General features: G+C 46.4%; 1 protein-coding gene and 1 pseudogene across 1 annotated transcript; both read right to left on the bottom strand.

Annotated features, from left to right (window-relative positions):
* Nucleotides 1-4,161: 4,161 nt before the first annotated feature.
* LOC130854952 (proline-rich protein 23C-like) lies at nt 4,162-5,037 on the bottom strand (annotated as a pseudogene).
* Nucleotides 5,038-10,967: 5,930 nt separating this feature from the next.
* Nucleotides 10,968-11,777, bottom strand: LOC130854951 (proline-rich protein 23C-like). Its single transcript, XM_057737785.1, has one exon. It carries the CDS (start codon nt 11,775-11,777, stop codon nt 10,968-10,970), a length of 810 nt encoding a protein of 269 aa, XP_057593768.1.
* Nucleotides 11,778-12,497: the final 720 nt, after the last annotated feature.

The following is a 12,497-nucleotide window of genomic DNA, read 5'->3' as shown; positions in this document are numbered from 1 at the left end:
CACAATAGACCAGCTAGATTTAATTGATATTTATAGGACATTCCACCCAAAAGTGGCAGAATACACTTTCTTCTCAAGTACACACGGAACATGCCTCAGAATAGATCACATCTTGGGTCACAAATCAAGCCTAGGAAAATTTAAGAAAGTTGAAATCATATCAAGCATCTTTTCCAACCACAATTCTATGAGATTAGAAATCAGTTACAGGAAAAAAAATGTAAAAAACACAAATACATGGAGGCTAAACAGTGCCCTACTAAATAACCAAGAGATCACTGAAGAAATCAAAGAAGAAATAAAAAATACATAGAAACAAATGACAATGAAAACACAAGGACCCAAAATCTATGGGATGCAGCAAAAGCAGTTCTAAGAGGGAAGTTTATAGCAATTCAATCTCACCTCAAAAAAACAAGAAAAATCTCAAATAAACAAATAAAGCAACTAGAGAAAGAAGAAAAAAGAAAACCCAAAGTCAGTAGAAGGAAAGAAATCATAAAGATCAGAGCAGAAATAAATGAAATAGAAATGAAGAAAACAATAGCAAAGATCAATAAAACTAAAAGTTGGTTCTTTGAGAAGATAAACAAAATTGATAAACCTTTAGCCAGACTCACAAAGAAAAAAAGGGAGAGGATGCAAATCAATAAAATTAAAAATGAAAGAGGAGAAATCACAACTGACACCACAGAAATGCAAAGGATTATGAGACTACTACAAACACCCATATGCCAATAAAATGGACAACCTCAAAGAAATGGACAACTTCTTGGAAAGGTACAATTTTCCAAGACTGAACCAGGAAGAAATAGAAACTATAAACAGACCTATCACAAGTAATGAAATTGAAAATGTAATTAAAAATCTTCCAACAAACAAAAGTCCAGGACCAGATGCATTCACAGGTGAATTCCACCAAACATTTAGAGAAGAGCTAACACCTATCCTCCTCAAAATCTTCCAAAAAATTGCAGAGGGAGGAACACTCCCAAATTCTGTCTATAAGGCCACCATCACCCTGATAGCAAAACCAGGCAAAGATATCACAAAAAAAGAAAATTATAGACCAATATCGCTGATGAATATAGATGCAAAAATCCTCAACAAAATACTAGCAAACAGAATCCAACAATACATTAAAAGGATCATACGCCATGATCAAGTGAGATTTATCCCAGGAATGCAAGGATTCTTCGATATATGCAAATCAATTAATCTGATACACCATATTAACAAACTGAGGAATAAAAACCATATGATCATCTCAATATATACAGAAAAAGCTTTTGACAAAATTCAACACCTTCATTTATGATTAAAAAAAAACAAACTCTCCAGAAAGTGGGCAAAGAGAAAGTTTCCCTCTAGGAAACTACCTCAACATAATAAAGGCCATATATGACAAACCCACAGCAAACATCATTCTCAATGGTGAAAAACTGAAAGCATTTCCACTAAGATCAAGAACAAGACAAGGATGTCCACTCTCATTGCTCTTATTCAACTTAGTTTTGGAAGTCCTAGCCACAGCAATCAGAGAAGAAAAACAAATAAAAGGAAAACAAATTGTAAGAGAAGAAGTAAAACTGTCACCACTTGCAAATGATATAATACCATACATAGAAAATCCTAAAGATGCCACCAGAAAACTACTAGAACTAATCAGTGAAGTTGGTAAGGTTGCAGGATACAAAATTAACACACAGAAATCTCTTGCATTCCTATACAATAACAATGAAAAATCAGAAAGAGAAATTAAGGAAACAATCCCATTTACCATCACAAAAAAATAATAAAATACCTCGAAATAAACCTACCCAAGGAGGCAAAAGACTTGTACTCAGAAAACTATAAAACACTGATGAAAGAAATCAAAGATGATATAAACAAATGGAGAAAAATACCATGTTCTTGGATTGGAAGAATCAATATTGTGAAAATGAATATACTACCCAAAGCAATCTACAGATTCAATGCAATCCCCATCAAATTACCAATGGCATTCTTCACAGAACTAGAACAAAAAATTTTAGAATTTGTATGGAAACACAAAAGACCCCAAATAGCCAAAGCAAAAAGAAAAAGAAAAAGAGAGCTGGAGGAATCAGACTCCCTGACTTCAGACTATACTACCAAGCAACAGTAATCAAGACAATATGGTACTGGCATAAAAGAAATATAGATCAATGGAACAGGATACAAAGCCCAGAGATAAACCTAATTTATGACAAAGGAGGCAAGAACATACAATGGAGAAATGACAGTCTCTTCAATAAGTGGTACTGGGAAAACCGGACAGCCACATGTAAAAGAATGAAATTAGAACACTCCCTAACACCATACACAAAAATAAACTCAAAATGGATTAAAGACCTAAATGTAACACTGGACACTATAAAACTCTTAGAGGAAAACATAGGAAAAATACTCTTTGACATAAACCACAGCAAGATCTTTTTTGACCCAGCTCCTAAAGTGATGAAAATAAAAACAAAAATAAACAAATGGGACCTAATTAAACCTAATAGCTTTTGCACAGCAAAGAAAACCAAAAGCAAGACAAGAAGACAACCCTCAGAATGGGAGAAAATATTTGCAAATGAAGCAATGGACAAAGGATTAATCTCTAAAATATACAAATAGCTCATGGAGCTCAATATCAAAAAAAAAACAGACAACCCAATCAAAAAATGGGCAGAAGACCTAAATAGACATTTCACCAAAGAAGACATACAGATGGCCAAGAGGAACATGAAAAGTTGCTCAGCATCACTAATTATTAGAGAAATGCAAATCAAAACAACAATGAGGTATCACCTCACACCGTTCAGAATGCACATCATCAAAAAATCTGCAAACAGTAAATGCTGAGGAGGGTGTGGAGAAAAGGGAACCCTTTTGCACTGTTGGTGGGAATGTAAATCCATACAGCCACTATGGAGAAGAGAGGTTCCGTAAGAAGCTAAAAATAGAACTACCATATGACCAAGCATCCCATTTCTGGGCATATACCCTGAGAAAACCATAATTCAAAAAGACACATGTACCCCAATGTTCACTACAGCACTATTTAACTATTTTGTTCTGTAACAAAAACTGATATAAAATTGTAAATCAACTATAATTAAAAAAAGAAAAACAAGATGAGCCTATTAACTATACCAGTCAACCTGGATTTGAAGTACTATCCAATAAAAAAGACTAAGGGAAAATAAGATGTAAGGGGCTTGTCAAAAAAATAAAACCAGACATATTCTCATTATTTGGAGATATTATCTTTATCAGTCAAGCAAGTGAATCTACAGAGAAGTGATTACAGAAATCGAGTAATTTTGCTGGATATGAGACCAATATAAGAACACATTATTTCCATATTGTAGTAGCAATGTACAAAACATATTTGGCATCTTAGAAGTGTAAAAACACAGAAGCTTTAGAATTACAAACTTTTCCAGGACAAGAGAATTATATTAAAAGCATATAAGAAGAATAGAAAACAGTTGGTTCTTTTGGGAAAATACCCCCACAAACCCAGCAACAGAATTAAACCATTTGCCAACCTAGTCATTCAAAAAGAGGAGGGCGCATCCTGCTTGCCGCAACTAGAGAAGACCCAACACAGCCAAAAATAACACAAATAAATAAACAAAGATTAAAGACAAAAAAAGAGGAGGGCGCATGATCACTGTTCTCCATTCTGTGTTTTGTATCCAGCAAACATTTGTCCACATACAACTACTGGCTACATCCCCAGAAAGGGGCTAGAGCTGCCATCCAGAAAAATTCAAACTGGGCATAGAGTTGTCATAAACTAGCACGGACACTAGGGACAAAACCCTGTAGACAAAAGAAATTTAGAAATTACTCTATTGATGGGAAAAGGAGTGGAAGGGGCACGGGTAGGGTGCCTGGGAAAGGATGGCTTTTTAGAGAAAAGTGCTGGCATTGAGGTTTGAAGTGAATGGGAGGCGGGTAGAGCTGCTTAAGAGTGACCTCCCTAGAGAAAATCTAAGGAGCAGTCTGACTGTCTGAAAGCACACTGTATTTCAAGCAGCTTTTTTCTGCCCAGATGATCTTCCTTTCAGGTGTTTCAGTCAGTCAACTGATCAAAATTCTGCAGTGCAGCCTGCATCCATAAAGCATCTGTTGGTATGATTCTTATGGTGTGTGCAATGTACACACAGCCAATATCAGAAGACTCTGTCCTGGTCCCCGTTCACGTGGCCAGGAATTGTAGGAGGCAGTTGATTCAGGGAACAGGCATTTCCAGGTCTTGCGTGGAGGACCATGAGGGCATTGGGGACGCTGGTGAGGCCCTGGACTTGGAGAGGGAGGTAGAGGTTGGACAGATGAGTCGGCGAACGGCTCCGGAAGATGCAAGTCCAGGTTGTCGTCGTGGTGAGGAGAGCCTCTCTCTGGACTAGGGTTGGGGGCTCTCGGGGAGGGCTCTGAGACTAGGCCCAACAGGGCGAAGCCAGACACACTTCCAGCCGAGCAGTGGAGCCCAGCGACAGAGCCGGCGGCAGCATCCATCCCAGCCGGCAGGAAGTCGGCGTCCGCGTCCGCGTGCGTCTCCTCCTCGTTGGCCTCTTCTTGGCAGGCGACCTCTGGCACAGCTGCGCAGAAGAATCCCGGCTCCAAGGCCATGTACTCCCCGGGAGCGCTCAGGAAAGAGCCCCCTTCCAGGCCCTGTCCCTGCGGGCCTTCCACACCCCAGCCCAGGAGGGCCTCTGGGACCAGCATGAGGATGCGATCTCCGAGAGACACTTGCCTCACGGATGTTGGCTCAGGCTCCAGCAGCAGGTCGACGTGGTCCAGGGGTACGTGCAGGGCGCAGCCGGCGGGCAGGACCACCACGAAGATGAGCGTGCCCGCGGTCGGGGGTCAGGTCAGGTTGTCCGGGCTGGGCGCCGCCTTGGACTCGAACTCCGCGAGCTCCTCCGTTCGGCGGCGCTTGGCAGGGCCGGGTCCTCCGGCCTGCGGTCCCCACCGGTCCGCAGGGGAGGCGCTGGGGCTGCGGGGCCGGCTGCCCATCGTCTCAATGTCGCCGCGGCCCTGGGGCCTGGCAGAAGGCAAGGAAGGGCTCGGTCCTGCAGGCAGTGACAGATCGACTTGACAGGTGAGGTCCATGTGGGGCGGTGGGGTGCAGGACCGCGGGACAATGGATGAGTCTTCGGAGCTCTGGGGGCGCCTCTCGGGAATCCCTCAGTCCTGGTTTCTCGGGGAGCTACAGGGCTTAGCCTTGCGTGTCTGAATCTTCAGCTCCTCACGTGGACTGGTTCGCGCAGGAGTGGGCCGAGGATGTTGTGAACGACGCAGCCGGAACCCGAGTCGCAAAGCAGCCTCACGCTAAGCCCCGCCCCTTCCTAGGCTCCGCCCCTAGAAATGGAGGCGTCCCTGATGCCCAGTAGCCCTGGCTGTGGTGGGTAGTTCAATATAGAGAAATCCTTTCAGTAGAGGCCTCAAGGGGGTGGAGCAATCGTGCGGCTCTAGGACTAGGCTTCCGGGGTCAAGTTCCTGGCTTTCCTCGTGTTGACCTCAGGTGCGGCAAACCTTAACCGGAAAACCGATTAAATTTCAAGTCCCACCAGTGGAAGGCTGCACCAGGACAGTGAGATGTAGTTCCCTTCTTCCCATGAGACCTCGCCCTGGAAGTGACCTTTTATCTTTTTTCAGTCCAATAGTAAGCCTCTGTTTGCCTAAGTTGTTAATGCCTGTCAGATCCTTGCTGCGGTGCTGAAAGGGAAAGCGATGTTAGAATTGTGTCTTTATAGCAGCCGCTGCATATCAACTTATATATCTACCAGTTTAGCATGATGGCCATGGCGATACTTACATCAACTGAACCAAGAGTTCACTTTCTCTAATAGGACATAACCTACACCCGAGAGGTGCAGCTGTTGTAGCCCCATGGACAGATGATGAAAACGTCATGCTAAAGGACCAACCAATTTGCCCAGGAAGCCGGAGCCAGCAGAGCTGGGTCTGACTCGTCAGGCTCCCCTTCAGAAGATTCAGGCGGCAGCACCTCTGATCTGGGTGTCACTTGAAAGGCGCATCTACGTGCTGGATCCTGGTGGCCAAGGGAAGGTGAGACTCAGTTTCCTCTCCAGTGTTAATAGGAGAAAACATACAATAATGAGTTTGGAATAGGTAATACTTTCCTATGGTTTCAGAGGAAGCTGAAACATTTCCCTTCCTGTCCTTTAACCATATGATTGCTCACTTTGTCCCTTTTTACAAAATAGCTTATATGCTCTCATTCTGAGGGCCACATAGCATTCCTTTGTACAGAATTCCATTACAATCAGGCTTCTCTTGATGGGCATTCAAGCTAGTGATCTGTGACTTGGCAGACTCTGGCCTTCTCTGGCCAATTAGTGTAAAATGCAGATCCTTTGCCGCATCCCAGAACCACTAAGCAGAATTCCTGGAGCCATGGTCATGGGAATTCTCCTTAAGTACCTCCACAAAGATTCTGTTTTGTGAGAAAGTTTAAGATCACTGAACTCGTTTTCATTCAGCATTTGAGGGGTTCAAGAACAGGGTGGTTTACAGTTGAGTTCACATACCTGCTTCTTGGTACCCAAGTCATGAAGGGAACTCAAACTTCCTGGGCCTCCATTTAGGGGTTTCCCCTACACTACTGCCTGCATCCACTCTCATGGCTGCCTTTCCAGTGTTTTTGGCTGTGAGCCCAAGAAATTCACCTGCTTAGCTCAGGACTCTGGCTGCAGGAACAGGCTTTACACTGACTTGGGGGGCCCTGCCAGGAAACTGAGTTCTCGGGGGGTGGAAGTGAATGTCGATGTCACTGGCACCTACCACTATGTTTCCCACTTATAGGAGCAGCTGCTGTGCACCTACTGGTTGGACGAAGGGCAGGGTGGGGAGCTTGCTATAAACACCTATTTTGGTCCTGGAGAATTCTGTTTGCCATACTTAAATATACCATGGTCAGGGAATAAATACTGGGGGCTCCATTGAGGAAAGCGAGTGTGGTCATGCTGTGTTTTAATGGATGAGCCAAAACCTGGCCAGGACACCAGATGTGCCTTGGGGCTCTTGGCATTACCAGTACTGGGGCCCTGAACGTTGCGGCTCCTGTCCCTGCCTGGTGCCACCACTTGTCCACTGCTCTCCTGACCTCAGCACTTCCACAGCTGGGCTCATCGTTCTCCTGGCACTGTGAATCCTCATTGTGAGCTCCCCTCCCAAGGGAATATGATCCTGTCCTGAGACAAAGGCAGTTACTAAGGTCGTGGCATAGATGCAACCAACTTCCTCTTCTGGTCAGCCATTTTATAACTGGGTGATCACAGGCATGTCATTTCACCTTCTCTAATTTTAGTTTCCTTACATGTGAAGTGGGGAGAATGTCATCTGCTGTGGGCCAGCGGGGGTGGGGGGGTGAGATAATGTGTATGAAAAGGTGTTGGAACAAGGTAACTGCTTAGTAAATAGTAGCTATTCACTGTTTATCTTTGTAACAGTGATTACAGTGTAACAGCGATTACAAAGATAATTATCTATCTTTGTAATCTGTCTTTCCCATTGGACGGTGTCAGCTGTGTTCTTAGCATCTTGAACACTGCCTGGCATGTAGCCAACAGTCAACAAATGGTAAACAATATCATTATTATCATCTAAAACAGGGGTCTGATATCTTAGAAAGTACTTTTCCAGGTATTTTCATGGCAAAACATCTATATAATACAGTGCAGGGCACTAGATCAGATATCTTTAATTTGATCTTGTTTTTTTTACTTTAAGACCCCAAAGACCGTCAGAGTGGTTAATCAGGCTCACTTATTGGGCTTTCTTAGTGGCAATCAACACTGACTGTTCAATCAGAATGAGCTCTTTCAACCACTGTGAGGAGGAATTAGCAAACAAATCCTGGTTCTGGGTAGGGTAAAAGATGGCTGCCGACGGTCAGCTTGGGAGAAGAAAACTGAGACTATTTGGGTACAGGATGAGAGGCGGAAGATGGATATCACCAAGTGGGACTCAGAGTTTCCTCAACATTGGGCATCTGGGTACAGTGAATTCTTTGATCCTACATTTGAGACACTAAGGCAGAAGTCCAGGGCTCCAGCCAGACAGCACTCTTGACATTGACTTTAATGAGGGCAATCATGTTATACCAAATCTACACACATGACACCTATTGACCTTCAAAGCTTCCACACAGAACAAAACACAATAGACAAAATGAAAAGGCAAACTGCAAAATGGAACACGATATCGCCAAGTGAAATAACTGACAAAAAGTGAATCCAACCCTATAATGAGATCATCAGACTCCACAGGAGAAAAACAAACAACCCAATCAAAACATGGGGGAAATATCTGAATAAAATTTTTCGCAAAAGAAGACAGGCAGATACATATCAGGCACCTGAAAAGATGCTCCACATAGATAATCATTAAAGAAATACAAATCCAAACAATCATGACATATAAACTCACACGTTACTGTGGCTAGCATCCAAAACTCTCCAAATAAAGAGGTGCACAATAGGGAATCCTCATATACCACTGGTGGCAATGGCAATGAGGGAAACCACTATGCAACACAGCATAAACATCCCTCAAAACACTATAGATAGAGCCACCATGTGATCCAGCCATTCCACTCCTGGGTCCACATGCCAAAAACAACGAAACCACTCTAGAAATGACACGTGCACCTGGGTGTTTCTAGCAGCACTACTGATAACAGCCAAAACAGGGAGGCAACTCTAGTGCCCATCCACAGATCAGTAGCTAAAAAGGAGGTGGGATACACACAAACACACGACAAACACACAAACAGACACACAAAACACACAAAGAATAAAATAATAGCCAGAAAGAAAATTGAACTTCTGCCATTTTCAGCAATAAGGATGGACCTAGAGCATAGTATGCTTAGTGACAGAAGTCCCAAAAAGAAGGCCAATACTGTATGATATCACCTACATGGCGAATGTAAAAAAACAAAAATCATGCAGATGAATGCACATGAAACACTGAAACAGTCTCAAAGGTAGAGTAAGCAAACTCGTGCTTCTCAAAGGGGACAGGGAAGGGGGCAGGGGCAAAAAAGAGGTAAGGGATGAAGAGATACGAACTACAAGGTATACAGCTGATACACAACAAGCAGCTACTGTATAAACCAGGTTATGATGGCCTTGATCTTGTCATAAATTATACTGACCTATCATCGATAAAGATACTGAACCACTAGGCTGTACACCTGAATCAAATACCAAATGATACATCACTCTACTTCAATACATAATCCAGTGAATCAATTGATCGGTCAAACCTTTGACGGGACTCTGCTGTGGCTTCTTTTGATTTCCACCTTCTCTTTCCAAGTCCTCCAAGGGGCATTCTGGGTTGAAATTCTCCAAAGCCCCAAGATTGCTGTCTTTGGCTCTGTTGCCACAAGTTTCTCTATGAACCCGCAATAACCCAAAGATTCCAAGTAGCTGCTTTACGTCTACCCACAAACCATGAAATGCCAACATTGAGACGAATTTGACGAAGCCTTTCTCATCAATCAGAAAGAAACAAAACCAACCCCAAACCTTCAAGGATCAGAAAGACCACCAGCTAACCTCTTCCTTACGATAAGGGTTAGGTACAAACCACATACAGAAAGAATCCTACATCAGCTAACCTTTGTGTTAGAAGCATTTCTGTTGACACCAGGCATGAGACAGGGATGCCCCTAGCCAAAGGACTGTTCCACCTGGACTGCAAGAAAAATCCAATCAAAAGATAAACCAAAGATAAGACACCAGGCAGAAGACTGGGATGCCCCAATCCAAAGGACTGCAAGGAAAATCCAATCAAAAGATGAACGAAAGATAAGACACCAGGCAGGAGACTGGGATGCCCCTATGCCACAGACTGTTCCTCCTGGATTGCAAGCAATATCCAATCAAAAGATGAACGAAGATAAGAGGCTGCTCAAGAAAATAAAGACACAATACTCTGTTGATGTGGAGATATTTTTGTCTTTATTGGTCAGGCAGGATATTCGACCCATAAGCCACTGTAGACACCAAGGCATTTGGGGGAATACCAGGTTAACATATAAGGACAACCTGTTTCTAAGTGCCACTCACAATGGACAAAATGCATGTGGGATCTGAAAATGAATAAAAATACAGAATCTGGAGAATTATGGACTCTTCCGAGAAAGCAGATCTCTATTTAAAAACATAGGAAAAGAAAAGAATGGGAAAGTGTTGATTTGGGGGGCTAAGCAAAAATTTTATGGGAAACCCACAAACCCAGCAACAGAGTTCAACCATTTGCCAACCTGGTCATTCCGAAAGAGGAGGGTGCGTGATCACTGTTCCCCGTCCTGTGTTTTGTACCCAGCAAATAGTTTGTCCACACACTGTTCTCTGAATATTAGCTAGGCGGCACCCCAACACACACACACACACACACACACACACACGAGGTGACAACCGCCATCCAGAAGAGTTCACGCTGGGCAGAGGGCTGTCACAAACTAGCACGGAGACTAGAAACAACAGCCTGTGGACAAAAGAGATCTAACACTCTCCTGCCGGGTAAGGAGGGGAAGGGGCACTGATAGGCTGCCTGGGAAAGGATGGCTTTTTAGAGAAAAGTGCTGGCACTGAAGTTTGAAGGGAAATTGGGGGGGGGGGGGGTTGTAGAGCTGCTTAAGGGTGACCTCCCTAGAGAAAACCTAAGCAGCAGTGTGACCCTCTGAAAGCACACTGAATTTCAGAGGCTCTTCTTTGCCCGGGTGAGCTTCCTTCCCAGGGTCCTAGTCAGCCACGGATGCAAACTTCTGCAACGCAGCGAGCATCCAAAATGCAGGTGGCCCTTGTGATGCTTGTCGCCTGGGCAACGTACACGCAGGCATCATCAGAAGACTCTGTCCTGGTCCCCAGGCTGGTGTGGAGGAATGGTGGGTGAGACTTGGGGACAGTTCACTCCAGGATCAGGCATCTCCGGGCCTTGCAAGATGGACCGTGAGGGCGTTGGGGTTGTTCGTGGGGAACCGGACAAGGAGAAGGAGGTAGAGGATGGAGTGGTGAGTCGCCGAAGGGCTGCGGAAGGTGCAAATCCAGTTTCTCCTCGTGCTGAGGAGAGCCTCTCTCTAGACTGGGGTTGGGAGCCCAGGGCCAGGGTTCTGGGACGAAGCCCTGGGCGTCGGGGCCCCACACCCTGGCGTCGGGGCTGCGGAGCCCAGCGACGGAGCCAGCTGCAGCATCCATCCCCGGCGGCAGGAACTCGAAGTCCGTCTCCTCCTCCTCCTCCTCCTCCTCGCTGACGTCTTCTTGGCAGGCGACCTCTAGCACAGCTGTGCAGAAGACTCCCGGCTCCAGGGCCATGTACCTCCCGCGAGCGCCTAGGAAAGAGCCCCGTTCCTGGCCCTGTCCCCACGGACCTTCCACACCCGAACCCAGGAGGGCCTCGTGGACCACCAAGAGGATGTGATCTCCAAGGGTCACTTGCAGCACGGACGCGGGCTCGGGCTCCAGCAGCCAGTCGACGTGGTCCAGGAGCAGATGCAAGGCACAGCCAGAGGGCAGGACCAGCACGGACGTGAGCGCGCTCTCGGCCGGGGGCTCGGGCACGTTGTCCAGGCTGGGCGCCGCCTCCGACTCTGACTCGGACTCGGACTCAGGGCCCGCGGGCTCCTCCGTTCGGCGGCGCTTGGCAGGGCCGGGTCCTCCGGCCTGTGGTCCCCACCCGTCCGCAGGGTAGGCGCCGGGGCTGCGGTGCCGGCTCCCCATCCCCTCGACTGACGGACGGCGCTCCCGGGACCTGGCAGAGAGCGAGGAGGCGCTCGGTCCTGCACGCTGTGACGGGTCTCGATGACCGGCGAGCCAAGCCGGGGCGGGCCGGGTGAGGCGCAGGACGGCGCGATGCGGGGCGAGTCCTCGGAGCTCCGGGGTCGCGTCTCGGGAGTCCCACAGTCCAGGCTGCCAGGGATCCAGCGCTTAACTCCCTGCTCACCGAAGCCCACTGCTCGGCGCACCCACACGCGATGGCCAAAGCTGTGGCAAGTGAGGACCGCGGGGCCCCAGGCGCAATAAATACACCCTCGCGCCAGGCTCCGCCCCCTCCGAGGCTCCGCCCCTTAGAACTCACAGTCTTTGAGCCTCCTGGTAGACTTCCTGGCTCAAAGGCGCAGCCGGGTGGGTGAATTTGGCTGTAGGGAAGTACTTTTAAAGGCTTCAAATGATCCCACCCCCAAACCATCCGGCCGCTCTACGGCTAGGCTTCCAGGGTCCAGTGCTCGGCTTTCCTGCAGTTGACCTCAGAGGCGGAGAATCTTAACCTGAAAACTCAATCAATTTCAATTGCCAGGGGAGACAGTTTCCTTCTCTGTTCCAGGCCAATACCACATGCTCCGGAGCAGCTAAGCCAGTGGGCCGCAACTACTGAAGGCCTGGCGCCTAGAACCCATGCTCCAAAACATGAGAAGCCACATCAGTGAGAAGCCCTCACGC

This window comes from Hippopotamus amphibius, chromosome 6, assembly GCF_030028045.1.
Source record: "Hippopotamus amphibius kiboko isolate mHipAmp2 chromosome 6, mHipAmp2.hap2, whole genome shotgun sequence".
NCBI classification, from domain to species: Eukaryota; Metazoa; Chordata; class Mammalia; order Artiodactyla; family Hippopotamidae; genus Hippopotamus; species Hippopotamus amphibius.
The sequence above is the reverse complement of the archived record's forward strand: the minus strand, read 5'-3'. Positions and strand labels throughout refer to the sequence as shown.